The sequence below is a fragment of the Sinocyclocheilus rhinocerous genome, unplaced genomic scaffold, assembly GCF_001515625.1.
Source record: "Sinocyclocheilus rhinocerous isolate Xijiao unplaced genomic scaffold, SAMN03320098_v1.1 scaffold1649, whole genome shotgun sequence".
Taxonomy (NCBI): domain Eukaryota; kingdom Metazoa; phylum Chordata; class Actinopteri; order Cypriniformes; family Cyprinidae; genus Sinocyclocheilus; species Sinocyclocheilus rhinocerous.
In genome coordinates, this window is record NW_015649580.1 from 181,324 (window position 1) to 194,521 (window position 13,198).

General features: G+C 40.3%; 1 protein-coding gene and 1 pseudogene across 1 annotated transcript; both read left to right on the plus strand.

Moving 5' to 3' along the window:
- The window catches only part of LOC107710801 (trichohyalin-like), a 26,334-nt pseudogene extending 19,347 nt beyond the window's left edge, over positions 1-6,987 (plus strand).
- On the plus strand, positions 1,335-4,033 carry LOC107710810 (GTPase IMAP family member 8-like). The gene is made up of 4 exons (XM_016515656.1): positions 1,335-1,403; positions 1,610-1,997; positions 2,359-3,008; positions 3,810-4,033. The coding sequence occupies exons 1-4, from the start codon at positions 1,365-1,367 to the stop codon at positions 3,900-3,902; spliced, it is 1,170 nt and encodes a 389-aa protein (XP_016371142.1). The 5' UTR covers positions 1,335-1,364; the 3' UTR covers positions 3,903-4,033.
- Positions 6,988-13,198: the final 6,211 nt, after the last annotated feature.

The window sequence follows — 13,198 nt, forward strand, 5'->3', positions numbered from 1 at the left end:
GTCAGTCGAGCCAGCTGGTGTTGATGAGCAGCGAGTTGATTCGCCTGAGCTGATACTTCCGTGGTAAGTTGAGCCAAAGCTGCTGGATCATATAATGGCGAAGTCTTCTGTAACGAGGCGTCAACAGAGTGAGGATCCATCTGCAGTTTATTAGAAATCGTAATCAACAGGCAAAGTCAAACACCAGCAAACACAACAGAGGAGAGAAGTCAAATCGTTATCCAGGGACGTGCAAAGGGTCGGGGCAGGCAGCAAACAATCAGTAGTCAATGAAACAATAGCAAGAGTTCGGGGCAGGCGGCAGGCAATCAGAAGGAGAGAAGCAGTTCAGGTAATACACAGAGAGGCCAGACACGGAAAGAAACGCTCAGAAATGTACACCGGGGCAATACAAGACTTCGCAATGAGGGAGAGTCTGAGAGCTGTTTAAATAGTCACCTAATGGGAATCAGGTGCAGGGCAATCAGAGCCAGGTATGTGTGTGTGTGTAAGTGTATGTGTGTAGACCGGATTGAAGTTCAAAACTCGGGAGAGAGTTCCCTCTGGTGGTGAGCAGGAGGCACAGCGGGAGTCTCGTTCGTGACAAGTAAACTACTATAGCCTCAATTTTTAGAGTGCACTGTGTTTATTTGTTTTTAATGAAAGATGCTCATTTTCATAAAATGAAGGTAGACACTGATTCTCCAAAAATGAAACTTGTCCATACAGATCTGGGTCTGAACCGCAGGTCTCCTGAACCCATGCAGTCTGTCATAGCCGAGATCTCTTCTGCACTTATTCATACGTCACATCAGTGACGTCAGACAGTGCTTTTGATACAGTAGAGCAAAACATGATCTCTGCATGCTGCAGTTGAAGCTGTTTCTGTGTTTTGTGTCATTCAAGCACAAGAAAACATCTGAGGATTGTTGGTGATTTCCTGGGAGATCAGTCTGTTAACTGAGGACTAGTATTTATACAGAGACTAATATATACAGAGAAATAATAGATGCCCACAGATAGCCAACGGTACTAGTTACTGTACTGAACCAGTGTTAGTGACTCCCTGCTGCTCACGGGGATCTATGCAGCTGCCGTTCTTTTATTATTAGTGAATAAAATGCATAAAAGTCCAAACATGATCTTCCCAATGGTAAGTCAGTGTAATTATTGATGATAACTCTTTAGGATTAAACGAATGTATATCTTTGTTAGATGTTTCTGAAGCTTGTGAAAGGGTTACTTGATATTTTAACATAACTGCTGGTGTTAAATCTGTAGAATATTTGATATGAAATTCTTAAGTGATGATTGTGCACTGTTTTTTTATTGCATTTTGTGCTCTTTTTCAGTGAGTGATCTGAGGATTGTGCTGATAGGAAAGAATGGATCAGAAAACAGACGGGTGGCAAACAGTATACTGGGTAGAGCAGCGTTTGACAGTGAAGCTCCATCTTATTTATGGCAATCCAGTGACAGAATCAGTGGAGAGGTGGAGGGGAGAAAGATCACAGTCTTCAATCCTCACCTGCTCCAGCCAAATTTCCCACAGGGAGTGATAATAGATGGAGTGAGAGAGTGTGTGTCTCTGTCTGCTCCAGGACCTCATGTGTTTGTACTCGTACTGCAGAATAAGAACTTCAGTGAGAACGACAAACACAGAGTGAAATATGTGCTGAACCTCTTCAGTTACCAGGCCATGAAACACACTATAGTGCTGACTACTGATGATGAGCCACGCGGATCAATATTCGCTTCTAGGAATAACACTATTCATGATTTAATAAAGGAGTGTGGAGGAGGACATCTGAAGTTTAATACAGTAAGCACAGGATGGCGCTTTGAGTTGTTCAGAATGACAGAAGAGATACTCAAGAAAGAATGTATAGAATTTCTCATCTGTGACACGTGTGAGGATGAAGGTGGAACATCAGTGGAGGAAGATCTGAGCAGATCTGGAGCTTCAGTCAGAGGAGACGAGAAAAAGAAGGACACAAAAACAGCAAGTGATGGAGGAGGTTTGTTCTTTCTCAGGATAATACTTCTAAGAATATGATCATGAACTATTGTGTTGTCCTTTTATAGTTACATTGTCTTAGAGACAAAAAATGACAGGGAGAAAAATAAGGAGCCCTACTGTGTTAATTGAACCAGTATTTCTTTTCACTGATCTGTTTTGTTTTGGTTGAAAACAAAAATGTAGATATTTTTTAATAGAGTGTTGCATAGAGAGTGGATTCACCCAAACTTTCAGTTGATAAAAGAATGCACTGCAGTGTAATTATATTTTACAATATAATAGTTTTGTTGTTGTTTAATGAAGTATACATTTGGTAGCAAATCTGAGCTAAATCATCTGTTTCTAATTAATGTTTTCAGTGATGACTACTGGGAAAGCAAAGCTGAACATTGTGCTGTGTGGAAATAATCCAACACTCAAGAACTCAGTGTCTAGAATGTTTAGAGGGATAACAAGTAAACCGGGACGTAAAGAGATGAGTAAAGTGTGTCAGAAGGAAGAGGAGAAGATGGATGGACGGCAGATCTGTGTAATAGAGCTTCCAGCTCTCTCTCAGCTCTCAGAGGAGGAAGTGATGCGGGAGACTCACCTCTGTTTGTCTCTCTGTGATCCTGGAGTTCATGTTTTCATCCTTGTTACTCCTGTCACTCCACTTACTAATGAAGACAGAGCAGAAATGGAGAAGATTAGAGGAATATTTTACTCACAAGAGCACTTCATGTTGCTTTTCATCACTGAACTCACTGTTGACCAAAGTGTGTCAGATTTAGTAGAATCCACAGAATCTCAGAGGATTGTGAGTCTCTATGGGAGCTGGTACAGTGTGATGGGGTTAAAGGACCAGAGAAGCTCAGAACAGATCTCAGATCTGTTAGATCGTATAGAGAGCACGAAGACTGAACCCTATTCTCTTCATACGTATAGGAGAGCTTCAGAAAAGAGAGTCAGAAATGAACTAGAGGAGAAACTGAGAGACAATGAAATCAGAGAGCTACAGGAGAATATCAAGACACTGGGTGAGTGCATTAATTTTTATGAATAAAGAATCTTTGTGAGAATACACATTAATAAGCTTACAGGTTATTTACAGTACAATACAAAAGGGGGTGGAGTGTTCGTAAAAACAACAATACAAAATCTATAAAAAAGCAATACAATACAAAATTATTTAAAAGTGCAACTTTTTCCTTACTATCTGTCATGATTGCCTACTGGGAGGAACGAGGAGACGCGGAGTAAACACAAATAACAGTCTTTAATAATCCTCAGAAGGGGTGACACAGGGCAGGCAGGAACACACACGTAGCACAACTCAACAACGTTTAAGACCTGACAAAGAAACATGGGGCAGACTACACTTAAAATACTAAACTAAACGAGGGATAGACAGGTGAGGGGAATCAACTAATAATGGGATAACGAGGACAGGAACAGGAACGACCAAATATGGGCACATGAGGGAGAAAACACACACACACAGACAGTCCATGTGCGTGACATATCGCCACCCTCCCGGAAGGCGCGTCCTCGCGACGTAGATATAACATGGAGAAGGACGGGTGAGAACTTGGGAGGAGGCTCAGGAAGAGGACGGATACCCGGGAAGGGGCCGGCAGACAGAGTCCAGGGAGGTGACGATGGATGGAGGAGCCAAAGAGGAAACAAGCGGGACCTAGGCCACAGCCATGATGATGACCCACGGTGGAGCCGGCGGAGGGAGGAGCCCGAGGCGGAGAGCCGATGAGCCAGGGCGACAGGGAGGATCCGGAAGGCCGAGGCGGAGCAGATGGCTCAGGCGACCGATACAGAGGCGGGGATCCAGAAGGCAGCGGTGGAGCCGAAGGGATGGAGGAGCCTGACAGAGCCGGTGGGACGAGGGAGCCCGGTGGAGCCAGTGGACTGATGGGCCATGGCGGAGAGGAGGGAGCTAAGAGCCATGGTGGAGCCACTGGGTCGACAGGCCGAGGCGGAGGCTGGAGCTTAGAGGCTGGAGGATGAGGCCAGGGATTCCCCAGCCATGGTGACGATGGAGGATGGCAGACCCGCAGAGCTCGCACCGTACCAATGGTGGGCTGAGGGCGAGCAGAGGGGCTGCCAGATGACAGCGGTGGAGGAGGCAGGAGCGGGAGGGTGGGCTGGCATTTGTGAGCCTCCGGGCTCTCAGGGCTGCCCTTGGGAACAGAAGCCCTCTCCAGGCTGGATTCGGGAAAAGAAGTCCTCTCAGGGCTGGACAGGGGAACAGGGCTAAACTCAGGAACGGGAGGGACAGAGGTCACGGAGGAAGGAGGAGAGGGGGCAGGTCGGTATACAAGTCAATAAGGTCTCCTTCCGCTTTCCATTCACTCAGATACATTCTCCGCTCACCCTCAGCCACGGAGTAGGGGGCAGAGCTCCTCTCCGCACTCTCTCTGTCCGCGGCTTTCTCCCTCATGGCGGGCGTTATAGCCGGCTCTCGCACCGGGTCTGACGATCCGTGAGGCTCTGGCTCCGTGGCGATCCTCAGCTCTGTCGCACTCCTAGGCGATGGCTCGTCGGTCGCGATGGGCTCTGGCTCTCCGTCAGTGGTGGGCTCAGGCTCTTGCTCCACGCAGCAGGGTGATGGTGGGCTGGGCTCTGGGTCTGACTGTGTTCTGGATCGGGGGTAGACGCACTCCAGACACCGATTGATTGCCTCCCTCCAGCACAGTCCGGTGGTGTCTTGGAGGTCGACGGGGCGGTAGTAGTTGGCCCCGATCCAGAACAGGGAGTTCAGCGGAGCGTCGTCAAACGCCGTTAAAACGGCAAGCTGGCTGAACTCCACAGCATACTCAAAGAAGGGAAGGTCTTTACGGGCAAGGGAGGTAAACTTAGAGGCGAGGGGATCCATGGGAAGCACAACGGAAACAAAAAACACTGTACAAAACACGGAAAACAAACGAAGGGGAAAACGCAAATAAAGTTACTGTATTTGGTCGGGTCTTCTGTCACGATTGCCTACTGGGAGGAACGAGGAGACGCAGAGTAAACGCAAATAACAGTCTTTAATAATCCTCAGAAGGGGTGACACAGGTTAGGCAGGAACACACACGTAGCACAACTCAACAACGTTTAAGACCTGACAAAAAAACATGGGGCAGACTACACTTAAAATACTAAACTAAACAAGGGATAGACAGGTGAGGGGAATCAATTAATAATGGGATAACGAGGACAGGAACGACCAAACATGGGCACATGAGGGAGAAAACACACACACGCAGACAGTCCATGGGCGTGACACTATCATGGTGCAGAGGTGGTTTTTTCACACCTATGACTACAAAGTTAGTTTTAAGGTCTTGATTAAATAATAATTGAAAGGAATTTTAAAATATTTCTGCAATGTTTATTGTAGGACTAATTCTTGATGTTTCTCTAAATGCTGCATCTGTCAGCTTTCTTTAACTTAGCTTCTAGCATACAGACACAAAAACTTCTAAAGTTTAAACAAGTAATACATTTAAGATAAATCCTTCAGTTTTTTTCCATTATAATAATTAATAAGAAAGCCTGTGGAAACAGATTCCTGGCTTTTAACAACAGAGAGACACAAGATCAGACACAAGTTACTCATCTGTTAAATATGACAGAAGAGATGAATCAGGGCCGATACTTCACTAATGAGATGTTTGAGGAGACAGCGATCTCCACTGAGCAGAGAATGAAAATGGCTCAAATTGAAGAATTAAAAGCTAAATATGACATGGAAATCAAAAGCATGAGAAAGAAACTGAAGAAGAGAAAACAAAGGGCAGAAAAGGAACGAGAGAGACTGAAGAACAAGTTCAGAGAACAAGAGGAAAGACTCAGGAAAGAGTTTGAGAAGAAAGAAAGATCAGAGCAGAAGAAACGAAAGACGGAGGATCAGAAACGATCAGAAGAAGAGGAACAGAAAAGAGCTGAATATGATCAAAGAATAGAGGAGATGAAGAGAGAGCTTGAAGATCAGAGAATACAGTATGAAGAAGAGCAAGAAGAAAGAGAAGAAGAAGATTGAAAGAGAGAAGAAGAATATAAACAAGATCAAGAAAAGATGAGAAATGATCATGAACACATCATGACAGAGTTAAGAACAAAACAAGAAGAGGAAATAAAAAAGAGAGATTCAGAGAATCAAATGATGAAGGAACAAGAAGAGAACGAGAGAGAAGAATGGAAGAGAAAAAGAGAGGCTGAAAATGACAGAGACTCAAGAGGAAATTAAACGACAGCAGAGAGAATGGGAGGAAGAGAAGAAACGACAGATGAGAGAACGAGAGGAAGAGGAAAGAGAGAGACACAATGAACAGCTGAGAGAAAAACAAGAAGAACTGAAGAACGAGAGAAAGATTTCTGAAAGAGCGAGAGAAGAAGAACAGATGATAGAGGAGGAGAGAGAAACAGAAAAGAGAGAGAGAGAGGAAAAAGAGAGAGAATATGAAGAAAAGATAAAGGAAGTGAAGAGACGTTGTGAGCAGCTGGAGCGAGAGAGAAAAGAGGAGTGGAGAAGAAAACAAGAGGATGACGAGAGACGAGTGAAGAAGAGAAAGAGATGTGAGAAAATGATAAAAGATCTGAAACGAGAGCAAGAGGAGGAGATCAAGAGAAGAGAAAGAGAAGAGAGAGAAAGAATAGACAGAGAAGAAAAAGAGTGTGATGAAATGAAACGGAAACATGAAGAACAAATAGAGAAGATGAAGAAGAAACATCAAGATGAAGCCAGAAAACAACGAGAAGAACTGAATGATTTCAGAAAGAGAAAAGAACAGCATGTCCAGGAGCTCAAGGAGAGACTTGAACAACTATATGAAATGAAAAAGGAGCTAATAGATATTCAGTTATGTCATGTCATGTGAAACATTTCTACATTCCTGAAACATTGTTAATCAGACAAATACAGTAACTGGCACTGGTCTTTTGTAGTACATGTGAAGGGTTTTTCTATATCTCTCTTTCTCTAAAGCGCAAGTATGGAAGGTAATTGTGAGTTTTTAATCTAACAATTCAGTTTTCTTTCTCTTTAAAATTGCACGTTTATATCCTGCTGTCACGATCTCTAGCTGGAGTGCCCATGAGCTGCCCTAAAAAGGGCTCTTCATCCCATACCTTTGCCACTCATTCCAGACTCCATTTCCCATAACCCCTGCCTAGGAACTAATCTTCAGACTCCACCTGTTTCCTATCAGGAGGACTATTTAAGTTGGACATTCTCACCCACGCATTGCTGAGTATTGTTAGTATGTTTGCATCTTTATTCCTAGCCATCCGTTCCGTTGTTTTCCTATGTTTTCTTGTTTTGCTTTGGCTTCGTGTTTTTGACCTTGAACTGTTTACCTGTTTTTTTATGATCGTTTGCTGCCTGCCCTGACCATCGCCTGTTATTTGGATTACTCTTTAGTCTCGCCCTGTATATTGGTGTTTTGCTGGTGATTGAGCCTGCCTGTCTGGCTACGTTTTTAAATAAAGCCTGCACGTGGTTAATCTTAGGGTTAACCCTAACCCAACATGGGCAAGCTCCGGCGGTAGCGGGAGGTCCCGTGATTATGGTCGCCACTCCTGTGTTTTCTGCACCTTCTTGTTCTGTGGACCCTGCACCAGAGTCTCTTCCCAAGATGGCCGCCAGCTCAGAGTCTCTCCCCACACACCATCGGTAAGCCCCTCCCCTCGAACGCAGATGAGCCAATGGCAGTCGAGTATCAGTTGCACGAGGAGCGGAACTCGGACATCTGTAGGTTTCAGCGCCATAGAGTAACATTGGAAGAGCCGAAGCTCGCATCGGTTTAATGGTGTTTATGCTACAAAAATGGAAAAACGATGTGCCTGGGGTACTTGTAACACTAATTCCAGTTATCCTGAGAGGATAGGCAATGTAATTTATTGTATTCCATTTCCTAAATCCAACCAAAACAGAGCAGAATATCCGTAAGCATTCAACCCCAATCACAATGAAGACGAAAACGTTTATTTTCCGGTTGTCATACTCTCATTAAGTTACACTTTTCATCTGCTCAAGCAGAACGTTAATGTCATCTTGTGCTTCAGCAAGGTATCTCTGGCTAAAACTAGCTAACGTTAGCGTTAAAGTTAACGAGTCCATGCTAACGTACAAAGCTAAATAGCGAACTGTTCTCACGTCATGTACCGTGTAGTGAAAGTCAAACACACATAAATGAAGGTCTATATTAGAGTGCCTCTCCATATTAATCTGGTTAAATGTAAATTAATTTAATCTTACGCCGCAGGAATATATGAACGGTGTTGATCCGGGATGTTGTCATTGCGATCGTGACGACTGTAACATAATTCTCCCGTTTGCATTGTGATTTGTATTTTTACATATTTATTTTAATATCTTTTATATATCCCTCCATGGCATATTTAAGTCCCACTTGAAGGTCCATCTGTGTCCCAAATTTATCAGAAACACCTCGGAAGAAGGTTTTCACTGACTGCTGTCATTGTAAGACAGTGAGCAACTCTGTTTGTTTGTCTGAGTGAGCAACAGTAACTAAGGGGGGGGGGGCTTACCGATAGGTCAATTCTGAGTTATAACTCAACTGCTTAAAAATTACCCAACAGATAACCCAGTGGTGGGTCGATATAGCACTGACCTGTTGTTGGGTTATTTTAACCCAGTGCATTGGGTAGTAAGTTTTACCCAATAAATTGGGTTATAAAATAACTAATTTGTTGGGTTACTTGACCAAAATGTTGCTTTAACCATTCTGGCATTATTATTATTATGTAAATAATAATGTACAGTGTACAAATATATTGAAAATACTTTATTTCCATTATAATTAAAGTTGCAAACATTAAATTAACTTAAATTAAGTTATTGGTTGCAATTGTGTTATTACGTCCTATTACGTTACTTGGGGTTTTGTGTTTGTTTGTTTTACAGGAATCACAAATAAATAAACAAACAAAAGCCTAGTACAAAGCTAGTACACACAATGCAATTATAAACTGTAAATTGGTGACATTATGTTGATGGAGCTGAATATAGAGTATTGAGTGCTGTAGAAACTGCCAAACAGCAGCAGTAGGCTTGGGATACTCAATGTCTAAAAGGTACAGTAATAAAAAGCATGTATCAACTGCTTCTAAAAGACGGTCTTGCTTCAGTGTCATTTCTCCCACAATAACGAAGGCTTGAGTTTGTCGAGATGCATGTCCTCTTCACTCTAAAAACATTAGGTTGTTTATAAACATATTGGGTCGCTTGTTGGCTTATTCCTAAAGTTTACAAAAATGGGTTGTAGAATGGGTTTAATTTTTTACATCTCAACAGTCAATTGGTGCAATTTCCGTTTGCTAGTTTTGAAACAACTCAATTCATATGGATTACTTTTTTTTTTTTTTTATGAAGTTAAATTGAATTTCAACTGAGTGAGGGTGGGAGACAGGTTTTAGTAACATATCTCAGGTTTAGTTTCAAAGATGAACTCTAGTCCTAAAGGGTTTGGAACAACGTGAGGGTAAGTAATTGTTGACAGAGTTAGAAATTTTGTGCGAACTATTAAATAGAACATTAAATATTTTTTTTTGTTTTTTTTACCCAGCTTCTTCAAGCGTGAAGTTCAAGTCATTAATTGTCATGCGTAAGTATCATGTACAGAATACAATGAAAAAAACTTTCTTGAATGCTAATGCACAGACTGTAGACGAGACATAATAAGAATACAGAATAAGATAACATTCTGTGCCTGTGTATTAAGATCCAGTTATTCAACATTAGAGCGCCACCCTCTGACTGAGTTTCGCAAAGACACCAAACCTCTTCCAGAAGCGTGTCTGCGTGTGTTCAGCGATTAGAATGTGAAACTTATTAAGATTAATCATAAGACAGAGCTACGACCCAGAAACTCCACCTAAATTAATGGCCAGGAGCTGCTACTGCATTTATATATGAGTTTGTATCTGCTTATTCTATTCATCAGAACATTTAAAGAAGAAGCCGCGTCTTCCGTATTTCATTTCTGGATTAAAGAAGGAAAATAAATGGATGGAGTAAGTTTCATTTCAATAAATATAAAATCCACCCCAGTCTCTGCAGGCGGGGCGCAGGTCAGCTCTCTCTATCAGTGTTTTTCTTTCAATTTGTTTAGGTGTAAAAATGGCGTCAGGTAAGAATCAAATTGGATACAAATAAATGCAGCCACGTTTCCTTGATTTATTACGTATTTATGAAATATTAGCAAACATAGACTTACTTCATTTAGTTTATTGAATGATATTTCACTTCGCTCTTACATTTTTGTTTTAACGTGACACATATGGTCACGCAGGTTTGTTTACACATTAAACTCGTGGCCACGAGAAAAATATGCCATAAGAAGTCGTGGCCCCGCGAAATGGATGTTGTTCCCCCAACATAGCATCCGCAGGTTTGTTTACACAATAAACATGTGGCCACGAGAAAAATATGTGATAAGAAGTCGTGGCCACGAGAAATGGATGTTGTTCCCTCAACATAGCATCTGGAGGCACGCGACCAATAATCACGCTCCCACGAGGGAAGGTTGGATGGTGAAAAAATGAAAGATGGCCTTGTTTCATGATCTGTATTTGGGCCTTCAATATGGTTCAACACCTAATCACCACCCCTAACACACTGAGCATAACATACAACCTCATTGACCCACATCACCCCAATACTACAACAGACTAATATATTCCAACAAAATATTTTAATGCTAATTTGCATGCTACATCCATGTAATTCTAAATACAGATGGATAAATCCTCTTTGTTTTCAAGATACTTTCTCTCCAAATGCATGAGTTTTACTGTACTGGTTACTACTGTATTGTATCAGTCGTACCCACTGTATATATATATAGTTTAGAAAAATCTAAATTTTCCACATTACCACAAAACGTTTTCAACTCCACAGAGTAAATGCATTTCATTAACAATGCACTTTGGTACTTTGGTACTTCAAGGTAAACCTGTAAAGACAATGTGTACAAGGCTATCTGGCTAAAACCTGAAAAGGACAAGACAGAAGAAACACAAAAATGACAAAATATAAACATTTTAAAACAAAGTCATTTTCAGGTTTACACCGAAGTAACATGCTTCAGAATTACTTTTTCAGCTGATGGACGATGAAAGCATTGACAGCTAATTAGAACCATTCTGCTTTATTTTAATATTCAAATATCAAAATATCCCATGCAAAATAGTTTTCAGAAACAATATCTGCTTATTGTACCACACTATTAATTAATAGCTGCTCTGTTGATCTCAATATTACTTGACTAGGAGTCTCATTTTAAATTTAGATCTTTGTGAATCATTATAGCATTTATAAAAGAAAATCATTACTCCATTACACCACGTTACACCGTCAATATCAAATCACGTCCAACTTCAGCTGAAGTCTCCACACTTTATTGTCCTCCTTTGCCAGACCGCAAGCAAATGTGTTTGTTAAAACACTGTTGTAATGGCTAAACTAAAGGTATAAGTGAGTACAAAAAACTCGTTTAGAGCAACAGAAAATCTATTTAAATGGGTTTTTATTTGGGGAAAAAAATCCTCTAATGGAACAACACAAGTCACTTCCAACTGGTACACCATTTGTCTGTGTGTGTTAATGTCACATTAAAAAGAGTTTTTAGAGTCAAACTCTCAACATATTATTTACTACACAGTTGCAGTAAAGTTACTTGTATCTGTAGCCTTGGCTAAAGTTTATTCATGGTATTTAGCAGTTTTAGTTAGAGCTTTAGATGATGTTGAAGACAGGCTAAAATAATAGGTAGTTAATGGATAACTATAATAGATTACATGTAGTTATTCTGCCACAGTATACGTTTTCAAGTTTTGTTGGGTTTTACTCAGTTCAGTCTTTCTTTTTGGTAAATGGTTTGTAAAATATATTAATTGGTTATTGTTCAGCATCTCAGTAATGAAGGACTAACAGAAGCACATGGTCTGTGTGAATAAGGACATTTATTTTTAGTGTTAGTCACCAGAAAATAACAGAAAATGTGAAAGTACAGCGTAATTTCAGAATAATGTTCAGAATACAATGATGATGCTACAAATAATTAAATGAAAACACCCAAAGTAAATAAAAACTTCCTTTAACATCTTTTAGTTACGATATTATTGTGATCAGCATCTTAGGTTTCATCTACTGCATGAGAGATTTTACAGTCCATGAACAGCTCACATCAGTTTTCTATCTTTTTTCTCTTTTATGGTCTGCTATAATTCATCATTTTTTTCAAAATCTACCAAAAGAAAATGTATTTTGTATGATCATTTTAGTCCAGATGTATTCAAATCTGCTCCTGCAGAACTTGAACTCTAATCAAACCCCCTCATCAAGGTCTGCATGATCTCTTAATAACTGACAGGTATGTACAGTAAGTGATTAAACTCTGTATGACAGACAAATGTGTTTGAAACAAAACAAACAAAAAAGCATGTTGAACTGCACTCTAAAAAATTAGCATTGCATTAACAGTTCTTGTATTTTAATACATTGTATTATCAGGGCTTGTATTTTTGGTGGCTGAACTTCAACATGGTTGTATGTTTAAGCTGTGAAAATGTTAAAAGAAAACATGTCACACACGATTTCATTATTTACAATTCAACGATGCATATTGACCTTTCAAAGTACCTTTACATAATATTGCGTTTGTGTAAAAATACCACCTATAATATTCAACAGTTAAATTTCTATCCATTTTTATTTTGCTTTATACATTTCAGGATTCCCTGCTGTTGGTGTTTAAATGATGGTAGAATGTTACTCTCTGTTGTTGTATGGGTACATGAACTAATAATAATAATAATAATAATAATAATTTGTTGGGGGGTGTTCGTCATGTGAAGCACAGCAGCCACAACATAACTTTTATTCGAAACATCCCCAAACTCAGCACGGTGTAAAATTATTATTATTATAATTGTTTCCCCCTTATGTGTAATATGGTATTTATTTAATTATTCCTTATTAATTGTTTAAATTATCTTTAGCTGGATACGTTGGCAAATCTATAATTTTGTTGGATGTAAGTACAATGACAATAAATAATAATCTGAATCTGAAACGCATTAAGTATATCATGAAATATCTTGATTCTCCCCTTTATAGATTATGTTAGTTGATCCTTAGTGGGCGATGGTCAAAGTAACCTAATAATGTAATCTATTAACTATGCATAAAAACCTGTCTGT